The sequence below is a fragment of the Eurosta solidaginis genome, chromosome 4, assembly GCF_040869045.1.
Source record: "Eurosta solidaginis isolate ZX-2024a chromosome 4, ASM4086904v1, whole genome shotgun sequence".
In the NCBI taxonomy this organism is placed as follows: Eukaryota; Metazoa; Arthropoda; class Insecta; order Diptera; family Tephritidae; genus Eurosta; species Eurosta solidaginis.
In genome coordinates, this window is record NC_090322.1 from 52,504,909 (window position 1) to 52,530,776 (window position 25,868).

The 25,868-nt window shown below is 42.3% G+C and overlaps 1 protein-coding gene across 10 annotated transcripts in view; it reads left to right on the forward strand.

The window, feature by feature from the left end:
* The window catches only part of LOC137249754 (leucine-rich repeat flightless-interacting protein 2), a 122,748-nt gene that overhangs the window by 65,969 nt on the left and 30,911 nt on the right, over positions 1-25,868 (forward strand). For 9 of the 10 annotated variants that reach the window (XM_067781600.1, XM_067781601.1, XM_067781603.1 and 6 more), the window contains 2 exons: positions 1,597-1,752; positions 2,541-2,725. In XM_067781600.1, the coding sequence (XP_067637701.1) occupies positions 1,597-1,752; positions 2,541-2,725 (341 nt within the window). Of the gene's footprint in view, positions 1-1,596; positions 1,753-2,540; positions 2,726-2,810; positions 2,949-25,868 lie in introns of all 10 variants that reach the window. The other variant, XR_010952530.1, reaches the window with a different exon arrangement.

The window sequence follows — 25,868 nt, forward strand, 5'->3', positions numbered from 1 at the left end:
CGTTCCGGATACTGTAACAGGTAAACTCTTACATATCCAGAATCAACCCCGACATACAAACTGTATGCCCCGCTTGCAATGCGTCCCCACATGAAACCAACCATCTCTTTAATTGTAATGTGGAACCAACGCCTCTAACACCCCTTTCATTATGGTCCACCCCTGTCGACACAGCAAGTTTCCTTGGACTCCCGTTAGAGGATATTGATGACAATTTGTGATCGGTCGCAGCTATTAGGTGGGGCGAAACATTGCTACAACAACCGGGCAATTCCTGGCATATAGGTCCGACGCCTGTTTGTGGATATCACTGAGGACCTGTTTGTGCTTTTTTGCTTCATACGGCTGTGTTGTCAGGTTGCGTATTTCCTAATAATGCTCACGGGGATGACCCCTTAAGCCCCTGGGAGGTGTGGCCTCTTCAACCAGATATCTGTTGGGATACCCAGGTTTCTGGGTATTCAAGAGAAACTGTTTGTTCAGCATTTCATTTTTCTCCCTAATGGGGAGTACCTACTCTCGCCTCATTGTGTAGGTGGTGTCCTGAGGACATAATACAACCCGTATCGGTTATAAGGGCAGTGTTTTGGCAGGCCTGTATTTTCTTCCAGTGAGTAGCCTTTAGGCTTGGCGACTATATCGGGGACGCGTAGCATGCAATCGCCCGACCAATTGCTTTGTACCGCGTGGTATTGAGTGTGGAGAGATCAGGGAGATTGCTGTTTATTTTATGACAAAGCTCATCGATGTGTGGGCCTGATCTAGGACACCCCCTTCCTTATGTGTACAATGCTATCATTTATGCAACAGGATTCTCATCGTGTAGGTGAGGTTGAAAATTTAATTGCGGAAGCTGTGAAACTATACAGTTTTTTTATTTATCGACCCCTTGAACTCCGGCAGAAAGCGTTCGGCATTTATTCGCATCTGATTGCTTTTTATCGCCAAAGGCAATGAATATTTGTCATTGTGGTTAGTAGGATTTTGAAGGGACTTTACGGTTGACCTTAGCTACCCAAAACCAGCAGAGAGGTTACAGTTCTTTAGATGCTTCCATTTCGCGCACGTTTTCGTTCCTGATTCGGGGGTCGCCAGGGTCTTTCTGGATCGCTTTTTAATGGAATAGGTAGAGCACTCTCAAGTTCCTATCTGGAGGCATGCGATAGTCCATAGATCTTTAGCATAAGGATTGATGCATCCTCTCTGCCAACTTTTTGCCCCGTTTTTGAACAGCTCGTCGTCTTACTTTTTTAAACCACTACGTTATTGTCGGGTAGTGGATAGTATTTTCCCTCGTCAGGGAACCTATAATCGATCTTAAACCTAGTCTACATATAACAAGATGATCTTCATATTCATACATAAGTCCTAAACGTTGAATTATATAACTAGATTTCCCATATAAATTTTTCCCCTTGATAATTGGTAACTATGAACATATTTTGGAGATGCGAATTTTTTTCATAGAAAAAGTTCTACCTCTAGATTGTAATCTCTAACTGTGTAAACGTGGTCTAGGGTATCAGCAAGCGATAATCTCTTTTCTTATTGAATATTTGTTGTGTGCCAAATTCTATTTAATTAAATTTTTTTCAGATGTGCGAGTGAAAAGGTTTAGTGAGGAAAAACATCAGCTCTTAACAGAAGTGCAAAAATTACAAGAAACATTAGAGAGTTACAAAGCTCAAGGGAAAGGAGGATCAAATTCGCTGAATGGGCCATCAGGGTCTGATGAGGATTATGAAGCACAAAGTATGTACTTCTAAACAGACTGACGCATAGTCATAGTCATAGTCGAAATAAAAAAGCTTTAAATTTAGTTAAAAAGCTTTTTTTGGCATAAAAATCATAGGAAATTGTGTCAAAAAGCTGCAACTAACCTCACCAATGGTGTTCTCGAGAACTTCGGAGAGCTTCGCAAAGCTATTCGGGGTTCTTCTGCATGTCGTGTGAACGCAGCGACAGAGCTTTGATAAAGCAAGCAGTCAATCAGTTTTCGCTTGTATTTCATGCAGTAAACATCTCATGCGTAAATTCTATGCTCAAACATTCTCCTTGTCAACGCATATTACTACAAAAAAAGCTTCATTTGTATTCGAAGCTCTTCCATATGACTTAAACAGATACAATACGTCATTTACTTGGCGCACAAGGATGAAACTGACAGCAGAGTTGGCTGTGTATATTTTAGTGGTAAACGCCAGATAGGCTACATATCAGTCGTCGTATCTGTTACAATTTGCCATTTTTCAACTTTTAACATACTTAGTTTTTAAAATCAAGCGATGCTATTAGTTGACCAGCTTTTATCCTTTTGAAATCTACAATTTTATGGTCAAATAAAGGTATTTATGTCAGTCGTTATGTGTCTCACTTCACGTCACGTACATGCTGTCAGTGGAAAATGCGTGCGTCGCGACGGTGATGAATTGCATCTGCTTAAGCCATTAGACTATTTTGACTATGACTACGTACCAAAATATAGTTAAATTTGTTTTACTTTATATTAAGTCCTTTTTATCTATTTGTAAATTCTTTAGGAGAAGCGAATAAAATAATATCCGATTATAAGTATAAACTGCAAAAGGCTGAACAAGAAATTGCCAGCTTACAAGCCAGCTTGGCACGCTCTGAAACGCAAGTTATACGCTATAAAAGCACAGCTGAGGCAGCTGAAAAGGCAGAAGCTGAACTCAAAATTGAACGAAGAAAGTTGCAAAGGGAGGTAAGAACCAAATTTTCGAATATGATTTTCTTTTAATATCATTTACTTAAATAAAACAAAAATAAATTTTTATTATTTAATTTAGGAATTATTGGTTATACATTTTTGGGATGAATGTCATTGCCAATAAATATGAGTTAATCGTAGCTTCAATTTAGTAAATTGCTATAAAAACGAAAAGAAATAATTTTACAAATACAACATCAGCTTAAAATGGCTTACGGTACAGATATGTGTTTATGCATTAAAATTAAATACGATATTTGTACATGTGCTTTGTTGAATGACTTTACTTACTGATTGTTATATGTAATAGAGAGTGTATGCCTTACCTTTATTTTGCTGTAGCCAGTGAATTTATCGTGAGGGTACTTTTTTAACTGACTTTCCCAAGACAGCGAGAGAACTTACAAAAAAAGTACCGATACCAGTACTGATTAAAAAAATACTAGGATCAAAGTATCGATGCTAGTACCTACTCATACACAGTAAGTGGTAACGAGTATACTCCAACCAAGTGAGTACTTTGGATCTTTTACCAAAAGTGAAGAAATTTTGCATTTTTTAAATGAGATTGTATATTAGTATTTAATATAAATTGAGTCGGAAAAAAGTAGGGAAGTTTAAGTTCGAGCGAAAAAAAAAAATAAATGTAAGGCGCGATAACCTCCGAAGAGATCTAAGGCCGAGCTTCTCTTCCAATTTGCGTCGTGCCCCTCTTGATTTTTCCCTACAAATTGGCCGGACGGGACCTACATGTTTTATGCCGACTCCGAACGGCATCTGCAAGGCAGATGAGTTTTCACTGAGAGCTTTTCATGGCAGAAATACAATCGGAGCGCTTGCCAGACACTGCCGAGGGGCGACCCCGCTTAGAAAAATTTTCTTCTAATTGAAAAATCTTATTTCTAAAATTTTGATGTTGCTTTGCCCGGGAGTTGAACCCAGGGCATACGGTGTGATAGGCGGAGCACGCTACCATCACACCACGGTGGCCGCCAACGTTCGAGCGAAACCAAACATTATAATTGTGCCCCTATTTATGGAACTCACGCCAAGTGTTCACGCTCGAAAAACTTGCAGAAGAAGTGACCGAAATATGAACGGATTGTGATGATACAGGGTGTCGAAAGTTTGCTTTTTTCCTTGCGGTTTCATAACCCAAAACAAATATAAATTAAGAGCCGGACCCGTGCGCATCTTGCGCAACCAATATGAAAGTCTCTTATCAAATATCAACAGAAATCAGCTGCTCTATCAATCAATTAAAACTTACAGACTGCGCTGCCATATGGTAGCAACTGTCGGCAATGCAGTGAAAATATTCACAATGGTGCCATAATACAAATAGATTTCTTTGTGTGCTCACAATCGTTTCCCTTTAACAAATTATTTTAATAAAATATAGCTAAACAAAAGCACTACAACCAAAATTGCCCAAAACTCGCTAATAGCCCGAATCTCCATCTTTACAACTAAAACTTTATTTATAGATTTAGATTCCAAAAAAGAGAGAAAAAGGGGCCCGTACATAAATACAGGAATTATAAATTATATATATGATGCTTTCGAATTTCCATTTGATTCTTTCTCATTTACAATTGCTTATTCTCATATTCCAGTGGTGCTCAAAGTGAATTTAACAAAGTGTGATTACCAGTTAAATATATTTCTCTTGTCAGGGACTATTATGTCAAACAAATGAATCAACCCTATGTGGTGTATGTATCAGTTCTGTTTTTTTATTTTTGTTGCATTATTTGTGGTGAATGAGCATTATTTATGACTACAAAGAAAATAATATGAATATTAGGGTGGGTCGATTTGTATGGACTAGAGGTTTACGCCGATCACTTTATCGACGGCGGCGGCGTAGGCTCTATTATATACGGCGCGCCGGCATTCTTACTTTAAAAAGCTTAATTTTTCTATTTAAAAAAATAGCATTTAGGAAAGGTTTTGTTTGTATGTATTTAATGAAATCAAAGTGTTGGCCATTTCGGAAAGATCCGGGGTTTTTGCCTCAAGATCTCGCATACCGTTCAAAAATTTTCAGGAGTAGCTCCTTGCGGAGGGATTGCCCCTCCTTCACTTACTCCAGAGAGGCTTCGAACCTAACCCCGGTCTTTCGAATTGGTAGTGCTGCGTCTGCTGAAAAGAAATAGAGATACATAAAATAGCCACACTTTTGTTTGCATATCTCGTGCAAAGCGTAGTTTCGCCTAGGGTTAACTCCTAATAATCGTCGCGTACACTATTTCTTTTAATCATTTGTGGCTCCTTTGCGGTCACGCACAAAGGCGACTTACGGTTGCTATTAATGGTCTATTAATACTCATGAATCTCGTGGCACAGGCGCCTTCAGTTTTTCGGCTGTTTTTACGAGCTACAATTCCCGATGTGCGAACAATAGCAATCCCGACCACCAGTCGCTACCACGCCTCCTGTCTTTTCTGGCAGCAATCGTGCAGGTCAGGGAAACAGACTCTTAGTCCCTGCCTCCGTTTGCACCGTCTGCCAGCACAGAATATATAGGTTTGCGACATCCGCTCAATGCAGCTCCTGCCTTGGGTGGTGCCACTTTCCTAGATGTTCTGGTCTCCGCGACGGCAACCCCTCGACGGGTTTCATCGCGCCATGTTGCCAGGTCGCAAACCCAAATCATCCGGGTACCCCAATGCTTGCCCAAGGGCGCCCAGTCCCAAGGCCACAACAGCAATTGCGTCCTGGCCTTCCACAACCTAGGCGTAGTCACCCCTCACTTACCCCTAGAGTGGCGGCGTCACCCCTCATGCACTTCAGAATTCTGCAGTTCAACTGTAATGGACTAACTGGGAAGATTACGGAGATAGTCGATTTCATGAAGCGGCACAACATCCGCATTGCTGCGATTCAAGAGACTAAACTCACAGCAAGATCTGCATTGCAGACCTGCTCTGGTTATAATGTCCACAGGAAAGACCGCGAGAGCGGAAATGGAGGCGGCCTCGCGTTTATTATACACCACTCTGTGCAATATCATATATTTGATCCTGGCATCGACCGCAGTGACAATGTCTTAGAACGTCAAGGCCTATCTGTCCGGTCAGGCGATGCAAATCTAGAAATCATCAACATCTACATCTCTCCTGTCACCTGTTGCCCCAGTGGATACCGCCCTAATATCGAGGCCTTACTCACTGGCAACAATCGCATTATCTTAGGCGATTTCAATGCCCATCACGACCTATGGCATTCAAACTTGCGGGCGGACAGTAGGAGTGAGATGTTGGCGGATCAAATAGACGAAACGACGTTCTGCACAATTAACGGAGACGCCCCCACACGTATGGTAGGAAGCTGTCATAGCTCGCCAGATATCTCAATCGTGAGCGCAGAACTCGTAAACTGCGTCAACTGGCAGCCGATGGTAACATTGGCATCCGACCACCTGCCCATACTTATTTCGTTCGAGCGTACCGCCGACTTCATCGTCACCGAAAAACGCACTTTCATAAACTTCAAAAAAGGAAAGTGGGAAGAATATAAATCTGCAACAGACAGCAGCTTTGCTGCCCTCCCTATCCCGACTGATGCCCGCCAAGGGGAGCGTGCCTTCCGTAAGGTCATTGAATCCGCCTCGGCACATTTCATTCCCGCCGGGAGAATTCCCGAAATCCGGCCCCACTTCCCGGCGGAGGCCGCGAGCTTAGCGAGGGAACGCGACCTTATAAGACAGCTTGATCCAGGGGACCCCCAAATAAGGGATATAAACCAACGCATCAGATTGCTTGTGGACGAACACAAGCGGGCGAAATGGGAAGAGCACCTAAGAGGTTGTAACCTCTCTACCGGTGTAGGTAAACTTTGGTCCACCGTAAAGTCCCTATCGAATCCGACTAAGCACAAAGACAAAGTTTCCATCGCCTTTGGCGATAAGGTGCTGTCGGATGCGAAAAAATGTGCGAGCGCTTTCTGCCGACAATATATAATGCATCCTACGGTCGACAAAGATAGACGGAGAGCCAATAGACGTGCACATAAACACAAACTCAGCGCGTCACCAATTACCATCACCGCTAGAGAGGTTGAGGACGCCATTGGTCGCGCTAAACCATCCAAAGCAGTGGGCCCAGACGGCATAGCCATGCCGATGCTTAAAACCCTAGGGAAAGAGGGTTTCAAATACTTAGCGCATGTCTTCAACCTGTCTCTTTCCACCTTTGTCATACCCGAGAAATGGAAAATGGCCAAGGTGGTCCCGCTACTAAAGCCTGGGAAACCAGCTAACGTAGGTGAGTCATATCGTCCGATATCTCTCCTATCGCCAGTGGCAAAGACGCTTGAAGCCATTTTGCTCCCTCATTTCCAAGCACATTTGCAGCTAGCCCCTCATCAGCATGGCTTCAGAAAACTCCATAGCACTACCTCCGCGCTAAATGTCATTAGCACCCAGATAAATTGCGGTTTGAATCAATATCCCCACCATAGAACAGTACTCGTAGCGTTAGACCTATCAAAAGCTTTTGATACGGTCAACCATGGCTCGTTACTGGAAGACCTGGAAGGGTCTACCCTTCCCCCATGTCTTAAAAGGTGGACCACAAATTATCTGGGTGGTCGGCAGGCATCGGTGCAATTCAGAAACGAAACATCAAAACAAAGGAGAATTAAACAAGGGGTGCCACAGGGTGGTGTCCTATCCCCGCTTTTGTTTAATTTCTACATATCTAAGCTACCCTCACCACCGGAAGGAGTCACAATCGTTTCCTACGCCGATGACTGCACAATAATGGCCACAGGCCCAGGCCCAAAGATCGATGAGCTATGCAATAAAATAAACGGCTATCTCCCTGATATCTCCAGTTTTTTCGCCTCGCGAAACCTGTCATTGTCACCGACTAAATCTTCCGCGACCTTATTTACAACATGGACGCCCCAAATGTCGACCATATTGAACATCCACGTCGATGGCACTACGCTACCGACTGTCCTACACCCCAAAATCTTGGGTGTGACGTTTGATCAGGATCTACATTTTGGTGCGCACGCAACCGCAATTGTTCCAAGAATTCAGAGCCGTAATAAAATCCTCAAATCCCTTGCTGGCAGTACCTGGGGAAAAGATAAAGAAACGCTCTTGACCACATACAAAGCAATTAGCCAGCCGATTACGTGCTACGCGTCACCTATATGGTCGCCAAGCCTAAAAACCACCCACTGGAAGAAACTACAGGCCTGCCAAAATACTGCTCTCAGAATCGCCACGGGCTGTCTTCTTATGTCCCCAGAACACCATCTGCATAATGAGGCGAGAATACTCCCCATCAGGGAGAGAAATGAGATGCTGACCAAACAGTTTCTGTTGAATACCCAGAAACCTGGGCATCCCAACAGACATCTGATTGACGAACCAGCACCGCCTAGGGGCCTAACGAGTCATCTCCGTAAGCATTTTGAGGAAATACGGCACCTGAGAACCCAGCCGTATGAAGCGGAAAAACACAAGCAGGTCCTTGGTGAACTCCATAGACAGGCGTCGGACCTTTATGTCGGGAATTGCCCGGTGAATCCAGTACTTGAAGAAAAATATCCAGAACTCGTAGAAGAGGAACGCATACTCCCCAGGGAAACGCGTGTCACTCTTGCTCAACTTCGTTCTGGATACTGTAACAGGTTAAACTCTTACCTATCCAGAATCAACCCCGACATACAAAATGTATGCCCTGCTTGCAATGTGTCCCCACATGACACCAACCATCTCTTTAATTGTAATGTGGAACCAACGCCTCTAACACCCCTTTCCTTATGGTCCACCCCTGTTGAAACGGCAAGTTTCCTTGGACTCCCGTTAGAGGATATTGATGACAATTTGTGATCGGTCGCGGCTATTAGGTGGGGCGAGCATTGCTACAACAACAACAACACCACGCCTCCTGACCCTCACATCATATGCCAGCTATAGGACTGCGACTTCGAACTCATACCTTCGTCGACGTCACTTTCCTAGAAGCACTAGGTGTAACTCCGAAGACCTTTCAACGGATGCTTTTGTCGCGCTAAGCTGCCGAGCTACACCAGAGAAACACCGTGAAACATTAGGGAGTGACTATTCGGCCAAGGACGCCATCTTCGAAATCATAAGCAATCTAAGTCATTGCGTAATCGGTGAAAATCGTAAAATACTCGGCGCATCTACATAATTAAAATTTTACAAGGACCCTGGATAAAATTTTTAAAATGTAGACCAAATTTTGCAGACATTTGTGTTCACATCATTTATTTCAATAGTCTTCGTTAAATCAAAACGATATTTTAGAATGAAAGTCGACCGCTTTTAGGTTGAAAGATGTTTACTGCTGTTTTCCGGCCTTATGATATAAGAGCTCATTATGGATGACCGCGTAGCTTTAGTGTTCAGACTAGTTCGACTGTCCACTACGTTAAGCACACACAGTCATTAGTTCGACTGTCTTGGGAAAGCTTTTGCTTCACCACTATGAGTGTTCTTGCGAGGGACAAAGCCTGGCCTGGTAAATATATGTGCCTACGTATTCACATTTGTAAAAGAAGCCGTAACGTGTAGGTGATATTTAAACTTGGTTGATAGGCTATAATCAATGTGATTCACTCCAAGGGACTAGTTTTGGATAGGGCCGCCAACTTTATGTCAGACTTGGGTGTTGAAGGATGAAGTGTGAAAATTAAAATTAACATTTCAGACGCTATTTTATAGTTTCGCAAATAAACAATAGATTTTTGAATATAAGCCCAAATGATTTTTCAAAACCTTCTCATTCGTACATATATCCTCAATTTAAGTATGAGGTAAGAATCAGTTCAAAGGAGTGTTTATGCCCCTAGAACCTACTAAAGGATTTTGCATCACTGATGTGGCTTATTCTTTCAGCCAGTCGCAATATAAATTTTTTTTTTTTAAATCGGCACCTTTTTTGCTTTTTTAACAACTTGAGGGCAATTTGAAAACAATTTGAAACACCTTGGGTCATTTTATTTGAATTCATTGTTCATTATTAATTTTTTGAAAAAAAAAAAAAAAAAATATGCAAAGTGAGCATATATGTAATTCTCTACTATATATTTGTGAAAGTATGTCTGTATGTATGTTTGGACTTGTAGAAAATATAGTAACGCGCCGGACGCCGCCGCTGCCTCCGCCGCGCCGATATTTTTAACATTCGGCGGCGGCGTGCGAAAAACGACCCTAATCGGCGGCTACGGCGGCGTTTATCGCCGGCGTATATCTCTAGTATGGACGAAAGTTAACCGATATCGCGCCATCGATTTTTCGATAAGATTTGGGCTCAGGAAAAAAAGTTCCACTACGCATACACAAAAAAATAATTTTCGAGCCTGGGAAATTTAATTTTTTTACTTTTTTACAATCAAATAAAAATTGTTTCAGTAGGTCATGAAAAAAACCTTAAAAATCAAAGTCGAAAAAAAGTCCAAAAAATTAACTTTCGCAGGCTCGAAAATTTTTTTTTTTGGGCATGCGTAGTGGAACTTTTTTCCTGAGCCCAAGTCCTATCGAAAAATCCATGGCGCGATATCGGTTAATAAATGGACCCAGTCTAATGAATATGCTTTTCTGCATTAATTATCTTCCCACTTCCAGAACTACTCGAGCATTACTTCCATGTTTAATATTTTCACCTTTCCAAAACTGGTTCCGAAAAGGCTTTCTGTTGTATTTTCCAAGTCGGTACGATCAAGGTATTTAGCTTAATTGTGCCCAACTTGAAGGACTCGGTTCAATTGGAATGGGAACAGCTCCTGGATACAACCGAGCACGTTTGTAAATACTCAGATCTTACAGACAGCTGATAAAATCAGTTTCCTATAAATTATTTTCAGGAAGATACAACTCCATATCTTTCTTCCCATCGCTATCGTCTTTGTTCGCTAGCTGGCGTTTTGACAAAAACGGACTATTTTGCTGTCCTCGCTGTTGTAACGCGCCCTGCAATCTTCATACCTTAAGCTTCTTTTCATACATTTCCCCCTTATGATCTAAATGGAACTGTGAGAGTATTCAAGGTGTTGATAAGCGGAATAAAAATCTTTATAGCCTTACAGACTCCGCAACCCAATTGTCAAAGTCACCTACCTGAGGGGAATCCTGTAAAGATATGAAAGTATCATGCAAATAATTACACAGGCCGACAAAATTTAACCAACATTTAAACCCAGAAACCAGACTATATATTTTCGAAGGTCTATGATGCGCTCAATCCAAATCTGGCCTCGGAATTGCTCTATCAACTCTGGTAGATATCCTAACCTAAAATTGCAAAAAACACCGTTTTTGCCCCTATTTGAGGTTATGTAGTCTTGCAGATGCTTTCTTTCACCAAAATTAAAGAATGACATCTTTAAATACAAGTCTTCTTCTTTCAAATGGCGTTGAGTTTGCTCAAATATCATTTTTTTCGCTGAGATATCGAATTTTGAAATTTTTTGTTTCTAAATTTTCCTACACCTGAAAATCGATTAAGATAACATGGACATGATATAGTCGATTACTAATTTTCTTGAATTGAGTCTTATTTTTCTTAAAATTTTCTCTCACACCATAAGTGTGCTAACTCACCACACCTCTACACTATCTAACCCTCGGGTACCGAGTCACACACAGCCCTAACCTCTAGAAACCACCCCTATCATACCGCAAGCAGGCTAACCCACTTAACCCTGGGATATCTCACACCCATCAACTCCCGTATCCCTTAACAAGCATTCAAAATCCTTCGAAAATATATATTCCGGTTTCTGGGTCTGAGATGCTGTGTTAGCTGACGAGCCTCTGGCGACCCCAAGGTGATCGTGGAACTAGAGGTGGGTGGTGAGATTGCCTAGAAGGTTCAACGTGGTCGTAAATCATTCCGGAACGCTCGGGATTGTATCTTAATGGTGCTTGCAACCGCAAGTTACTGGATCTATGTTTGGAGAAGGACCATAAACATCGACAACACTCCCCAAGTGTCTATCACTACAGCAGCAACAACAACATGGGCTTGTAAGCTGCGAAATATTATAAGTGTACATGTACCTTACATTTCTTGGCGTGTTCTTATCGGAAATGTGCGTATTTTTATCGAAAAAATAAAAGCCATCTTTAAAATTTAAAAAGATTCTGCAAGGGGTAAGACTTTTTGACATTATAGTCCGGTTCTTTATAAGAGAACTGTCAAATTCAATCACACTTTGTTAGGTAAATACTTTGCTTGTATCAATTTACAATGGTTATGTCACTGGCAAACTCTAACAAGCATTACAGAAGAAAACGAAACAAAACTTTTAAACAGGAAAAAATAGAAATATTTGCACACACGCTAAAGAAAACATCACATTCACCACAATTCCGGAATGCGTGATCTGGGCTAATTTTTTATGAGTTCTTGCGTCAAATAAAGAAAATATTTAACCCCATGATGAAACGAATATTCAGGTGTTCTCATCCCCTTGACGACGTTTTCCCTTATTCTGATGAGTTCGGCATGCATATTTTAAAGGATTGTCTATCATACTTAACTGCCATTGAATTCTACTATACTTTTATACTTTTACTATACGTTTAAAAATATAATAACTATATAAGCCGCTACCAGCATTTTTAAACAAAAAGATTAACTTAACTTTGTGTTTCCTAACATAATATAGACAAAATTTTGCAAAAAACTAATTTCTTTGAAGAATTTGTACGAAAAATTAAGCAATCACAATTTATTACTTTTGAAATACACGTAAATACCGGCAAATACAGCTGCCGAAGAAGTGAGGTTATGTTGTTGACATCATCTTTATTATTACATTATGTTTAACCCTTTGATTTAAAATTTTTTTGTATTTTACATATATAAATCATTTTCGTTTGAAAAATTATGTTCAAATATCGTCGGTACAATGCCAAAGTCACGAATGTGCCATTTTTGTTTTAACGAAATATTATATATGTCAAATTTTGCAAAGCCAAAACAACAAATGTGCATTTATAAAAAAAAAAAAAAATTTAAAAACCATTTTTCAATTAACATTAATTAGTGGTTTACAAAAGTAAACCTTGCAATAGTGGTTGAAAAATACAAAATTAAATCTCTGTTAATTAAATCTCTATTTTTAACAATGTCTTACGCGTTTTTCTCAACACATCAAATATGCGCATTCGTGACTTTGTACCGACGATGTATAATAGCTCTGAATTACGGAAATCATATATTATCGAGCCTAACGGTCTCACAGTAAGTGAAAATTCTAATATTTGTGTTATCAAACACGCTATGCGTTTTCGTAAAAAAAAAATTAAGAGATCAAGAACATTGACGCCTTGTGCTGTTTGCGTAGTTTGCCAGGATATAGCAGCCATTCGGTGTTTTAAGGCTCCTAGTTCTGACGAAATGCGACGCCGATGCGAAAAGAGCTTGGCGTTGGCCTGGCGTTAAGCAACTCTTCGCATATTTGCGAAAATCATTTCAGCTCTAAAGATTTTATTGACTTCTCAACGCAGACAAGTACTTTTAGGAAGGTGCGTTTGTTCCCCGGTGCGGTACCTGCACCTTGCCAGTCGCAAGTGTCTGAAGAGCCAAAAGTATTTATAGATGCACCGCCTCGATACGTAAATCAAGAGCCATTGTATCATATATGTAAGTAAGTAAAAATATTACATATACATATGCATTGTATAGAGATGCGCAGACGTAGACTGAGTAAGTAAAGTACTTAGGTCATATTGTGTTATCCTGTATGCACTTTTTCGTCCCATTATCTAAACTAATTAGTTCAAATTAGCTCGTTAGCAACAGGGGTTTTCCTTGGGATTTCTATTTTTTGACTGGCAATGTTGGTTACCAGGGAGATGAAGTCACTAGCCATCATCTAATCAGTTTTCTAGTTCCGTATCCCGCTCAATTTTCCCGAGAATGCTCTGGATTAGTGAGAGACTTGAGGACCAGAGGTCGTGATTTTTTGTACACATGTGTTGTGATAGGCAGATGTCGCGTTGTGTTTCATTTACCACATACGTCTAAGGGCCGAGCAGCGACATATATTTTTGGAAAAGTAGGTTTATTGAAGCAGCGTTGCCAAAATAATAAAATTAAATAAATGTAAGGCGCGATAACCTCCGAAGAGATTTTAGGCCGAGCTCCTCTTCCAATTTGCGTCGTGCTGCTTTTAATTTTTCCTACAATTTGGCGGGACGGGACCTACTTGTCTTATGCACTCCGAACGACACCTTCAAGGCAGATAAGTTTTCACTGAGAAGCTTTTCATTGCAGAAATACACTCAGAGCGCTTGCCAAACACTGCCGAGATGCGACCCCGCTTAGAAAACTGTTCTTCTAATTGAAAGAACTTGTTTCTAAAATTTTGATATTGCTTTGCCGGGGTCGTGAACCCAGGATCATCGGTGTGGTAGGCGGAGCACGCTACCATCACACCACGGCGGCCACCAATAAAAAGACAATAAATTAACAAATTATCCGGCCCAAAAATTAAACCTGACTTCTATCTGGATTTATCTGGCTCAAATCGCTGTTGTTGCATTTATATGCAAAATTATTTATTTGGATCAGGATATTTGCGACGGGATGGTGGTTATTGTTCCTTCCATAAAGAAGTTACTAAAATAAGGAAATATGTTACAATTAATTGTTCTCTAAAAATCTGTGTCTATTTCAATCCCTTTTGGAGGACATACACGTTTTACGCCGACTACGAACGGCATATGCAAGGCAGATGAGTTTTCACTCAGCAGCTTTTCATGTCAGAAATGCAGTCGGAGTGTTTGGCAATTCACTGCGGAAAAATATGTTGTTTCTAATTGAAAAACTTGTTTTTAAATTTTTGATGTTGCTTTGCCCGGGACTTGAACCCAGGATCTTCGGTGTGATAGGAGGAGCAGGCGGAGTGTGGTAGCCACCACATATCGGTAGCCGCCATAATACACAATGACCAGAGCTCAACATGGACCTTTGAACATTATGTATCATGCCTTATTTTATACATAAAAACCTTTCTCACAAAAATGCGCTAAGATGGTGGCCTGGCTTTGGTGGACAGGATGGATTGATGCCTTTAATGCCCTTCCAGAGAAAAGGCAAAAACTGCGCGGTATGCACCAAGAGGCTGTTGAGGCTCGTTTCGAAAAGCACGCCTTAGGCGGAATAACTTTGAGGTCACCATCTATATCGACCATTGCAAATATACACCTGGCCAACCAGTGAACATCGTACGCCGATAATGACATCACGACATAACCACATTTTCCTTCAAAACGCTTGGCGAGAGCTTTGCATGCATTAGGGTTTCAATACTAGAGGTTTACGCCGATCACTTTATCGGCGGCGACGGCGGCGGCGTGGACGGCGCGCCGGCGTACGCCGGTGTTCTTACTTTAAAGAAGATTGATTTTTCTATTTAAAAAAATAATATTTAGGAAAGGTTTTGTTTGTATGTATTTAAGGAAATCAACGTGTTGGCCATTTCGGAAAGATCCAGGGTTTTTGCCTCAAGATCTAGCAGATCGTTGAAAATTTTTTAGGAGTAGCTCCTTGCGGAGGGATTGTCCCTCGTTCGCATACCCCAGAGAGGCTGCGAACCTAACCCCGGTCTTTGGAATTGGTACCCTCACACCATATGCCAGCACAGAAGCTATAGGACTGCGACTTCGAACTCATACCTTCGTCGACGTCACTTTCCTAGAAGCACTAGGTGTAACTCCGAAGACCTTTCAACGGATGCTTTTGTCGCGCTAAGCTGCCGAGCTACACCAGAGAAACACCTTGAAACATTAGGGAGTGACTATTCGGCCAAGGAGGCCGTCTTCGAAATCATAAGCAATCTAAGTGGAAGTCATTGCGTAATCGGTGAAAATCGTAAAATACTCGGCGCATCTACATAATTAAAATTTTACAAGGACCCTGGATAAAATTTTTAAAATGTAGACCAAATTTTGCAGACATTTGTGTTCACATCATTTATTTCAATAGTCTTCGTTAAATCAAACCGATATTTTAGAATGTAAGTCGACCGCTTCTAAGTTGAAAGATGTTTACTGCTGTTTTCCGGCCTTATGATATAAGAGCTCATTATGGATGACCGCGTAGCTTTAGTGTTCAGACTAGTTCGACTGTCCACTACGTTAAGCACACAGAGTCATTAGTTCGACTGTCTTGGGAAAGCTTTTGCTTCACCACTATGAGTGTTCTTGCGAGGGACAAAGCCTGGCCTGGTAAATATATGTGCCTACGTATTCACATTTGTAAAAGGAGCCGTAACGTGCAGGTGATATTTAAACTTGGTTGATAGGCTAAAATCAATGTGATTCACTCCAAGGGACTAGTTTTGGATAGGGCCGCCAACTTTATGTCAAACCAGGAGACTTGGGTGTTGATGGATGAAGTGTGAAAATTAAAATTAACATTTCAGACGCTATTTTATAGTTTCGCAAATAAACAATAGATTTTTGAATGTAAGCCCAAATGATTTTTCAAAACCTTCTCATTCGTACATATATCCTCAATTTAAGTATGAGGTAAGAATCAGTTCAAAGGAGTGTTTATGCCCCTAGCACCTACTAAAGGATTTTGCATCACTGATTTGGCTTATTCTTTCAGCCAGTCGCAATATAACTTTTTTTTTTTTTAAATCGGCACCTTTTTTGCTTTTTTAACAACTTGAGGGCAATTTGAAAACAATTTGAAATACCTTGGGTCATTTTATTTGAATTCATTGTTCATTATTAATTTTTTGAAAAAAAAAAAAAAAATGCAAAGTGAGCATATATGTAATTCTCTACTATATATTTGTGAAAGTATGTCTGTATGTATGTTTGGACTTGCAGCCTAAACCGCAGAATGGAATCGTACGAAATTTTGCCATGACATACCCTGAGTGCGTCAATCTAAGGTAGGCTATATAAAAAAAGTTTTCGACAAGGGGGCGTGGCGCCTCCCATACAACTGGAATTTTTCGTAGTCAATATATCTGAAAGTATTAAAGCTAGACGACTGAAATTAGGTGAGGAGGTATATAAGACTAATCCCTACCCCCTCGGAAAAAATTTGGGATAGCGAAAAAGGGGCGTGGCATCTCCCATACAAATGGGGGTTGGGATTAGTCTAATATATTAGTCTATATAGTACTGCTTTTATTTATACCCGAACGACGTCGGGTACTCTGCTAGTTTATTATATAACTTTTCTTTTAGTGTTTTGTTTTAATAACTTGGTGAAATGGGTGATGCAAAGTCCGTGTTAAACTGACATCAAAAACGCTTGTTTTTTTAAATAACTTTTGAACAGTTAGAAAGAGTTTAATTACGCAATTAGTTTCTTATAACTGGCAGTGATGCGCATCCGTTGATACCACTTTCGACAGTCTTAAACGAGTAGAAAATATAGTAACGCGCCGGACGCCGCCGCCGCCTCCGCCGCGCCGATATTTTTAACATTCGGCGGCAGCGTGCGAAAAACGACCCTAATCGGCGGCGAAGGCGGCGTTTATCGCCGGCGTATATCTCTAGTATGGACGAAAGTTAACCGATATCGCGCCATCGATTTTTCGATAAGATTTGGGCTCAGGAAAAAAAGTTCCACTACGCATACACAAAAAAATAATTTTCGAGCCTGGGAAATTTTATTTTTTTTACTTTTTTACAATCAAATAAAAATTGTTTCGGTAGGTCATGAAAAAAACCTTAAAAATCAAAGTCGAAAAAAAGTCCAAAAAATTAACTTTCGCAGGCTCGAACATTTTTTTTTTTGGGCATGCGTAGTGGAACTTTTTTTCCTGAGCCCAAGTCCTATCGAAAAATCCATGGCGCGATATCGGTTAATAAATGCACCCAGTCTAATGAATATGCTTTTCTGCATTAATTATCTTCCCACTTCCAGAACTACTCGAGCATTACTTCCATGTTTAATATTTTCACCTTTCCAAAACTGGGCTTTCTGTTTGATTTTCCAAGTCGGTACGATCTAAGGTATTTAGCTTAATTGTGCCCAACTTGAAGGACTCGGTTCAATTGGAATGGGAACAGCTCCTGGATACAACCGAGCACGTTTGTAAATACTCAGATCTTACAGACAGCTGATAAAATCAGTTTCCTATAAATTATTTTCAGGAAGATACAACTCCATATCTTTCTTCCCATCGCTATCGTCTTTGTTCGCTAGCTGGCGTTTTCACAAAAACGGACTATTTTGCTGTCCTCGCTGTTGTAACGCGCCCCGCAATCTTCATACCTTAAGCTTCTTTTCATACATTTCCCCCTTATGATCTAAATGTAATTGTGGGAGTATTCAAGGTGTTGATAAGCGCAACAAAAATCTTTATAGCCTTACAGATTCCGCAACCCAATTGTCAACGTCACCTACCTGAGGGGAATCCTGTACAGATATGAAAGTATCATGCAAATAATTACACAGGCCCACAAAATTTAACTAACATTCAAACCCAGAAACCAGACTATATATTTCCGAAGGTTTATGATGCGCTCAATCCAAATCTGGCATCGGAATTGCTCTATCAACTCTGGTAGATATCCTAACCTAAAAGTGCAAAAAACACCGTTTTTGCCCCTGTTTGAGGTTATGTAGTCTTGCAGATGCTTTCTTTCACCAAAATTAAAGAATGACATCTTTAAATACAAGTCTTCTTCTTTCAAATGGCGTTGAGTTTGCTCAAATATCATTTTTTTCGCTGAGATATCGAATTTTGAAATTTTTTGTTTCTAAATTTTCCTACACCTGAAAATCGATTAAGATAACATGGACATGATATAGTCGATTACTAATTTTCTTGAATTGAGTCTTATTTTTCTTAAAATTTTGTCTCACACCATAAGTGTGCTAACTCACCACACCTCTACACTATCTAACCCTCGGGTACCGAGTCACACACAGCCCTAACCCCTAGAAACCACCCCTATCATACCGCAAGCAGGCTAACCCACTTAACCCTGGTAACAGCGTTTACTCGCATATTTTTCTTAAAATAAGTCTTATTTATCTAGATATCTCACACCCATCAACTCCCGTATCCATTAACAAGCATTCAAAATCCTTCGAAAATATATATTCCGGTTTCTGGGTCTGAGATGCTGTGTTAGCTGGCGAGCCTCTGGCGACCCCAAGGTCCTCATGGCACTAGAGGTGGGTGGCGAGATTGCCTAGAAGGTTCAACGTGGTCGTAAATTAGTCCGGAACGCTCGGGCTTGTATCTTAATGGTGCTTGCAACCGAAAGTTAGTGGATCTATGTTCGGAGAAGGACCATAAACATCGACAACACTCCCAAGTGTCTATCACTACAGCAGCAACAACAACATGGGCTTGTAAGCTGCGAAATATTATAAGTGTACATGTACCTTACATTTCTTGGCGTGTTCTTATCGGAAATGTGCGTATTTTTATCGGAAAAATAAAAGCCATCTTTAAAATTTAAAAAGTTTCTGAAAGGGTTAAGACTTTTTGACATTATAGTCCGGTTATTTATAAGAGAACTGTCAAATTCAATCACACTTTGTTAGGTAAATACTTTGCTTGTATCAATTTACAATGGTTATGTCACTGGCAAACTCTAACAAGCATTACAGAAGAAAACGAAACAAAACTTTTAAACAGGAAAAAATAGAAATATTTGCACACACGCTAAAGAAAACATCACATTCACCACAATTCCGGAATGCGTGATCTGGGCTAATTTTTTATGAGTTCTTGCGTCAAATAAAGAAAATATTTAACCCCATGATGAAACGAATATTCAGGTGTTCTCATCCCCTTGACGACGTTTTCCCTTATTCTGATAAGTTCGGCATGCATATTTTAAAGGATTGTCTATCATACTTAACTGCCATTGAATTCTACTATACTTTTATACTTTTACTATACGTTTAAAAATATAATAACTACATAAGCCGCTACCAGCATTTTTAAACAAAAAGATTAACGTAGATAGATAGATAATTAATTGAGGATCGCACTGCGACCACTGGTCTGTTGTGCCCTCAACTGCTTCACAGCACCTCATCTAAGCCGACTTCTCTGATGAACCGTAGCAGTTCACCTGGCTTGAGGGATTTGATGTGAGAATGCTCCGGCCATGGTGGTGAGCTTAAAAACTTAGCCCTTCGTCTTGAGATTGCGTCACATTCCAGGAGTATATGTTCCGCCGTCTCCGCTGATCGATCACAAAATCGGCATGTGTTGTTCGATAGTATGCCCAGCTTCTGCATGTGGCTGTTCAGTCTGCAATGTCCTGTAAGAATAGCTGTTAGGATCCTCAGGTTATCTTTCGACAGGCCCATTAATGCCCTATATCGAGTTGTGTTGTAGCCCCTAGCAGTAACTTAGATTGCCTCAGGCCTGGAATATTGCGCCAGTTTTCTTCCCTCTTTTCCCTTTCTTCTACTAGTAGATGCCCTCTGATTTCCTGCGGGCCTACTGGCAGGAACGGCTCAGGACCAATAGGTCGTGTCGTTGCTGCCTCTCTTGCCAGGCTGTCCGCTTGCTCATTTCCCTCCACTCCCCTGTGGCCAGGAACCAAGGCCAACAACAGTTTGTTGTGTGCTCCTAGTTGATTTAGCTTTTCAACGCACTCAAGGACTAGTGCTGATTTTATTTCAGACGCCGAGATCGCCTGAGGGCGGCCTGACTGTCACTGAGTATGGCAATTGTTTCATTGGAGTATTCGCGCTGAAGATTCAGGTCAGCACACTGGCTTATAGCGAATACTTCCGCTTGAAAAATGCTCGGCTGTGCTCCCAGAGGCGTTGATATCTTGGCTCTGGGTCCAATGACTCCAGATCCAGTCCCCTCTGGCGTCTTCGAGCCATCGGTATACCATACTATTCTATTTAGCTGATGAATGTACACAATTCTGCTTTCCTCCCACGTACCCTTGTCTCCCAGTTCTACTTTGTACCTTCTCTCATAAACTATCTGCCTGAGGATATCATCCCTCGGGAGTTGAGAGATTAGGATCTTCTCTCTCAATTCCTCCATGTTTCGGGACAATATGACTTTACCTATGCCCGAGCCCTTCTTAGCAAGATTCAGGAGGGTTCGCTTGGCTGACTGCTCTATTGATATATGCAGCGGGGTCAGATCGAGGATAGCCTCCAGCGCTGATGTAGGGCATGTGCGCATAGCTCCCGTGATGCATACACATGCCAGTCGCTGAAGTTTTGAAAGTGCTTGCCTCGTCGTCGCCCGAGTTGTTCTCGATGCCCAGGCTATCGAACCTTATGTTATCATAGGTTTTACTATCCTGATCTTAGCACATGCGGGCTACAGCCCCATGATTTGCCTGCTAAACGTTTGCATATCATGATGGACCTCGTGGCCCTAGCTCTCATGGAGTCGAAGTGCTGTTTCCATAGGAGCTTGGTGTCAAAAATGACCCCCAAGTATTTCACCGCGGTTCCATGTTCTAGTGCCACGTCATCTATTGTAATTGCTCTCAGGGCTGGTAGGGCCCTTCTTCTGGTGAAAGAGATGATGGTCGTTTTAGATGGGTTGATGTTAAGCCCCACACTGGCACACCATCCCTTTGTAATATTCAATGCTCTCTATTATGACGATATCGTCAGCATATCCCTGGCATCTTATGCCACTGTCAGATAGCTTTTGCAGGAGTTCATCCACTACTAGGCTCCACAGAAGGGGTGGGGATTCAAGGGGTTGTGTAGCGCAATATATAGCTTCTCCAACCCAATTGTCAACCTCACCTTCGAGCGGCGAATCCCGTTTCACTAACAGACGAGGCTCTGGCGACCCCAAGCTCCTCATGGAACTTGGGGGTGGGGAGGGAGGGATGGCCTGAAGGTTTAATGTGGCCATATAAATCGTTCCCGAGATGGTCGGGCCAGCACCTTAATGGTGCTGTGTTACCGGAGCGTATCGGATCTGTATCCGACAAAGGACCATCACATCGATAACACTCCCCAAAGCCTTCGGGGAGTAACTAATCGCTACAACAACAACAACAACAACAGAAGGGGTGATAGAACACCTCCTTGAGGGCACCCCCGTGGTATTAACCTTAACTGCGCTGTTGCCTACATGGACTTCAGCGATTCTTGTGCGGAGTAGATTGTCAATCCATCTCTGGATAGGCATCTGAATTCCTCTTCTCTGCAGTGCTATGTTTACGCTTTCGTGAGATGTGTTGTCAAAGGCACCCTCAATGTCAGGGAAAGGGCAAATCACTGTTTCCTCTGTTTCGAACGCCCTCTGTATTTCAGATGTTAATTGGTACAGAGCTGTGTCCGAGGACCTACCCGCTCTGTACGCATGCTGGCTATGATGTAGGGGCCAGCTCTTGAGGGCGTTCGACCTAATTTCTTGGTCCAATATCTTTTCCATTGCCTCCAAGACAAAGGAAGTTAGACTTATTGGTCTGAAGGACTTTGCCTGCTAATAGTCCTTTTTTCCTACTTTTGGTATGAAAACCGCTTTTGCTCTTCTCCACATCATGGGTATGTATCCCAGTGCCAGGCTATCTCTCATGATCCTGGCCAGATGTGGGATAATTTGTGTCCCTTGCTGCATTAGCACCGGGTAGATGCCATCCACCCCCGGAGATTTGTATTTCTCAAAGGATTCCACTGCCCATCTGACTCTGGCCTCACTGAAGAGGGAGTTGGCCAATTGCCTGTCTGATGGGGTTGGTTTCACTCTGGGGAACACAGGTTCCGGTACTTGCGGAGAGGCACCCGGAAAATGCGTTTGTAGGAGGGCCCTTGCTCGCTCCTCCACCGTTCCGGTATAGGTACCGTCTGGGAGCCTAATCGCTAGGTTAATCTCCCTCTGCTCTTTGGCTAGGGCCTTGTGGAGCCTTGCCGCTGCAGGTGTGCTAGAGATTCCCTCACAGAAATTTCTGAAACTTTCCCTCTTAGCTTTCCTTATCTCTTTATTGTACTTTGTTAGATTTTGAGTGTATTCCTCCCAGTTGCCGGTTCTTCTTGCCCCGTTAAAGAGTTTCCTGACTTTCTTCCTTAGTAGTGTCAGGTCATGCGACCACCAGGGGGTTGCCTTCTTACCCTTAACTAGGGAGACTCGGCAACTGGAGTTGTAGGCATCTATCATTAGCTGATTTGCTCTATCCACTCTGCCCTCTAACTCAGTACAGTCAGTGCTTCTGCTTTTATTTCTGAGAATATCCGCGTTAGCCTCTATGATACTTTTGTAGCTGCCCCAGTATGTTTTCCTGGGATTTCTTTTAGGGCTGGATTGCCCCGATACAGCACCCAGCTCAAATTTTATGATCCTGTGATCCGATAGGGAGGGTTCTTCTGAGACTCTCCATTTCGAGATCATCTTCTCAGTTAGGTTGTTGCCAAGTGTTATATCTAGGACCTCTGCCCTGACTCTCGTAACAAACGTCGGTTTGCTCCCGACGTTATATATATTCAAATCGTTGCTGACTATATATTCTAGTAAACACTCACCCCTTTGGTTGGTATCACTGCTGCCCCACTCCGTGTTGTGGGAGTTAGCATCGCTTCCTATGATCAACGGAAGTTTCGCTCTTCTGCAGTGCTCCACTAGCTTCTGCACGTTAACTGGAGGGACTGTGCTGCCGTCCCCCTGGAAGTAGGCTGCGGCCAGCACAATGCTGGTGTTGTCTCCATTCACCTTTGCCTCGATCTGTAATGCAAAAATAGTTAATATTTGCTTTAAGCATTACACATGCTCTTGGTCTCTGCTGTGAGAGATCCCAAATAACTTTGTTATTACTCACATTAAGGCCCCTCCCTGTCCCTTGTAAGCCCAAGGTTCTTGTATGAGGGCGATGTCCAGATCATCCGAGGCGAACTTCCTCACCAGTACAGCCGAGGCTGCAATGGCGTGATGGAGGTTGATCTGGGTTTTTTTTTGCTTGTGCCGGTCGTTTTGGCCCGGCCGGCCTCATCGGATCCTCGTCATCCGACAATCCGCTCTCGCTTTCGTCCCGCCTATTCAGCTCCAGCTCCTGGAGGTCGAAGAATTTTGCAAAAAACTAATTTCTTTGAAGAATTTGTACGAAAAATTAAGCAATCACAATTTATTACTTTTGAAATACACGTAAATACCGGCAAATACAGCTGCCGAAGAAGTGAGGTTATGTTGTTGACATCATCTTTATTATTACACTAGCCTTTGCCCGCGGCCCCGTCCGCAAGGAGAAAATGAAATATATGGGCTATTCACGTTAGCCTGCTTATCAAGTTATCTGTTTAAAAATTATTTTTGTCTAATGTATTTTATTTTTGTAATTTAGTAAAAAAAAGATCTAAATGTGCTGATAACCTGATAGGATCCCCAAATGATCACGAAATTTTCCAGAAAAAGCCACGAAATGACCCCGACGATATCGCAGACGGATCCCGAAAACCGTCCAGAAATGCCGCGGAAGGGTCTCCAAAAGTTCCCGGAATAGTCCCAAAAACCCGAAATGACGACGACACAATTCTAGACTTATCCAGAGAACCACACAGAAATAGTCCAGGAAAAGTTCCGAAATGACCCTGACGGGCTCCCGGACGGATCTAAAAAACCATCCAGAAAATATCCAGGAAGGGTTCCTAAATTATCCTGACGTACTCCAGAAAAGTTCCGAAATGACCCCGAGGGGATCCACGACGGATCGCGAAAACCATACAGAAATGATCCCGGAAGGGTCCCACAACTATCCCGAAAAAGTAACAAAAATATCTCGAAAATACTCCTACGGCATCACGGAAGTATCCAGAATTGACCTCGGCAGGGTTCCCAAATGATCCCAAAATTGTCCCGAAATGACCCTGATGGACCCGGCAAACCATCAAGAAATGATGCCGGAAGGGTCCCCAAATGATCCCGAAATAATACAGAAAGAGTCTTGAAATGACCCCTAAAGGGTCCTCAAATGATCACGAAATAGTCCCGAAAAAGTTCCGAAATTACCCCAATGGGTTCCCGTACAGATCCCGAAAACTATCCAGAAATGATGCCGGAAAGGTCCTCAAATAATCAGATGATCGCCTAATAGTCCCGAAATGACCCTGATGGGATCCCGGACGGATCCCTAAAGCTATCCAGAAATTATGCCCTGAAATTACCCCGACGGTATCCCGAAAACCATCCAGAAATGATGCCGGGAGGGACCCCAAAAAATCCCGAAAAAGTCCCGAAATGACCCCGAAGGGATCCCGGACGGATACCGAAAGCCATCCAGAAATGATGCCGGTAGGTACCCCAAATGATCCCCAAAAAGTCCCCAAATGACCCCGACGGGATCCCGAACGGATACCGAAAACCATCCAGATAGGATGCCGGAAAGGTCCTCAAATGATCCCCTAATAGTCCCGAAATTGCCCTCACGGGATCCCGGACGGATCCCGAAAACCAACCAAAAATGATGCCGGAAGGGACACCAAATGATCCCGAAAAAGTCCCGAAATGACCCCGACGGGATCCCGGACGGATACCGAAAACCATCCAGATAGGATGCCGGAAAGGTCTACAAATGATCCCCTAATATTCCCGAAATTACCCTCACGGGATCCCGGACGGATCCCGAAAACCATCCAAAAATGATGCCGGAAGGGAACCCAAATGATCCCGAAAAAGTCCCAAAATGACCCCGGACGTATCCCAAAAACCATCCAGAAATGATGCCGGTAGTACCCCAAATGATATCGAAAAAGTCCCAAAATAAACCCGACGCGATCCCGGACGAATCCCGAAAACCATCCAGAAATGATGCCCGAAGGGAACCCAAATGATCCCGAAAAAGTCCCAAAATGACCCCAACGAACACCGAAAAGGTTCCGAAATGACCATGACTGGCTCCCGGGCGGATCTCAAAAACCATCCAGAAAATATCCAGGAAGGGTCCCTAAATTATCCCGACATATTCCAGAAAAAGTTCCGAAATGGCTCCGAGGGGATCCATGACGGATCGCGAAAACCATACTGAAATGAACCCGGAAGGGTCCCAAAATGATCCCGAAATAGTCAGGTAATGACCCAAATGGGATCCCGCACAGATCCAGAAATGATCCCGGAAGGGTCCAAAAACTATCCCGGAAAAGTAACAAAAAATCCCGAAATGGCTCCTACGGCATCCCGGACGGATCCAGAAATGATCTCGGAAGGGTCCCCAAATGATCCCAAAATG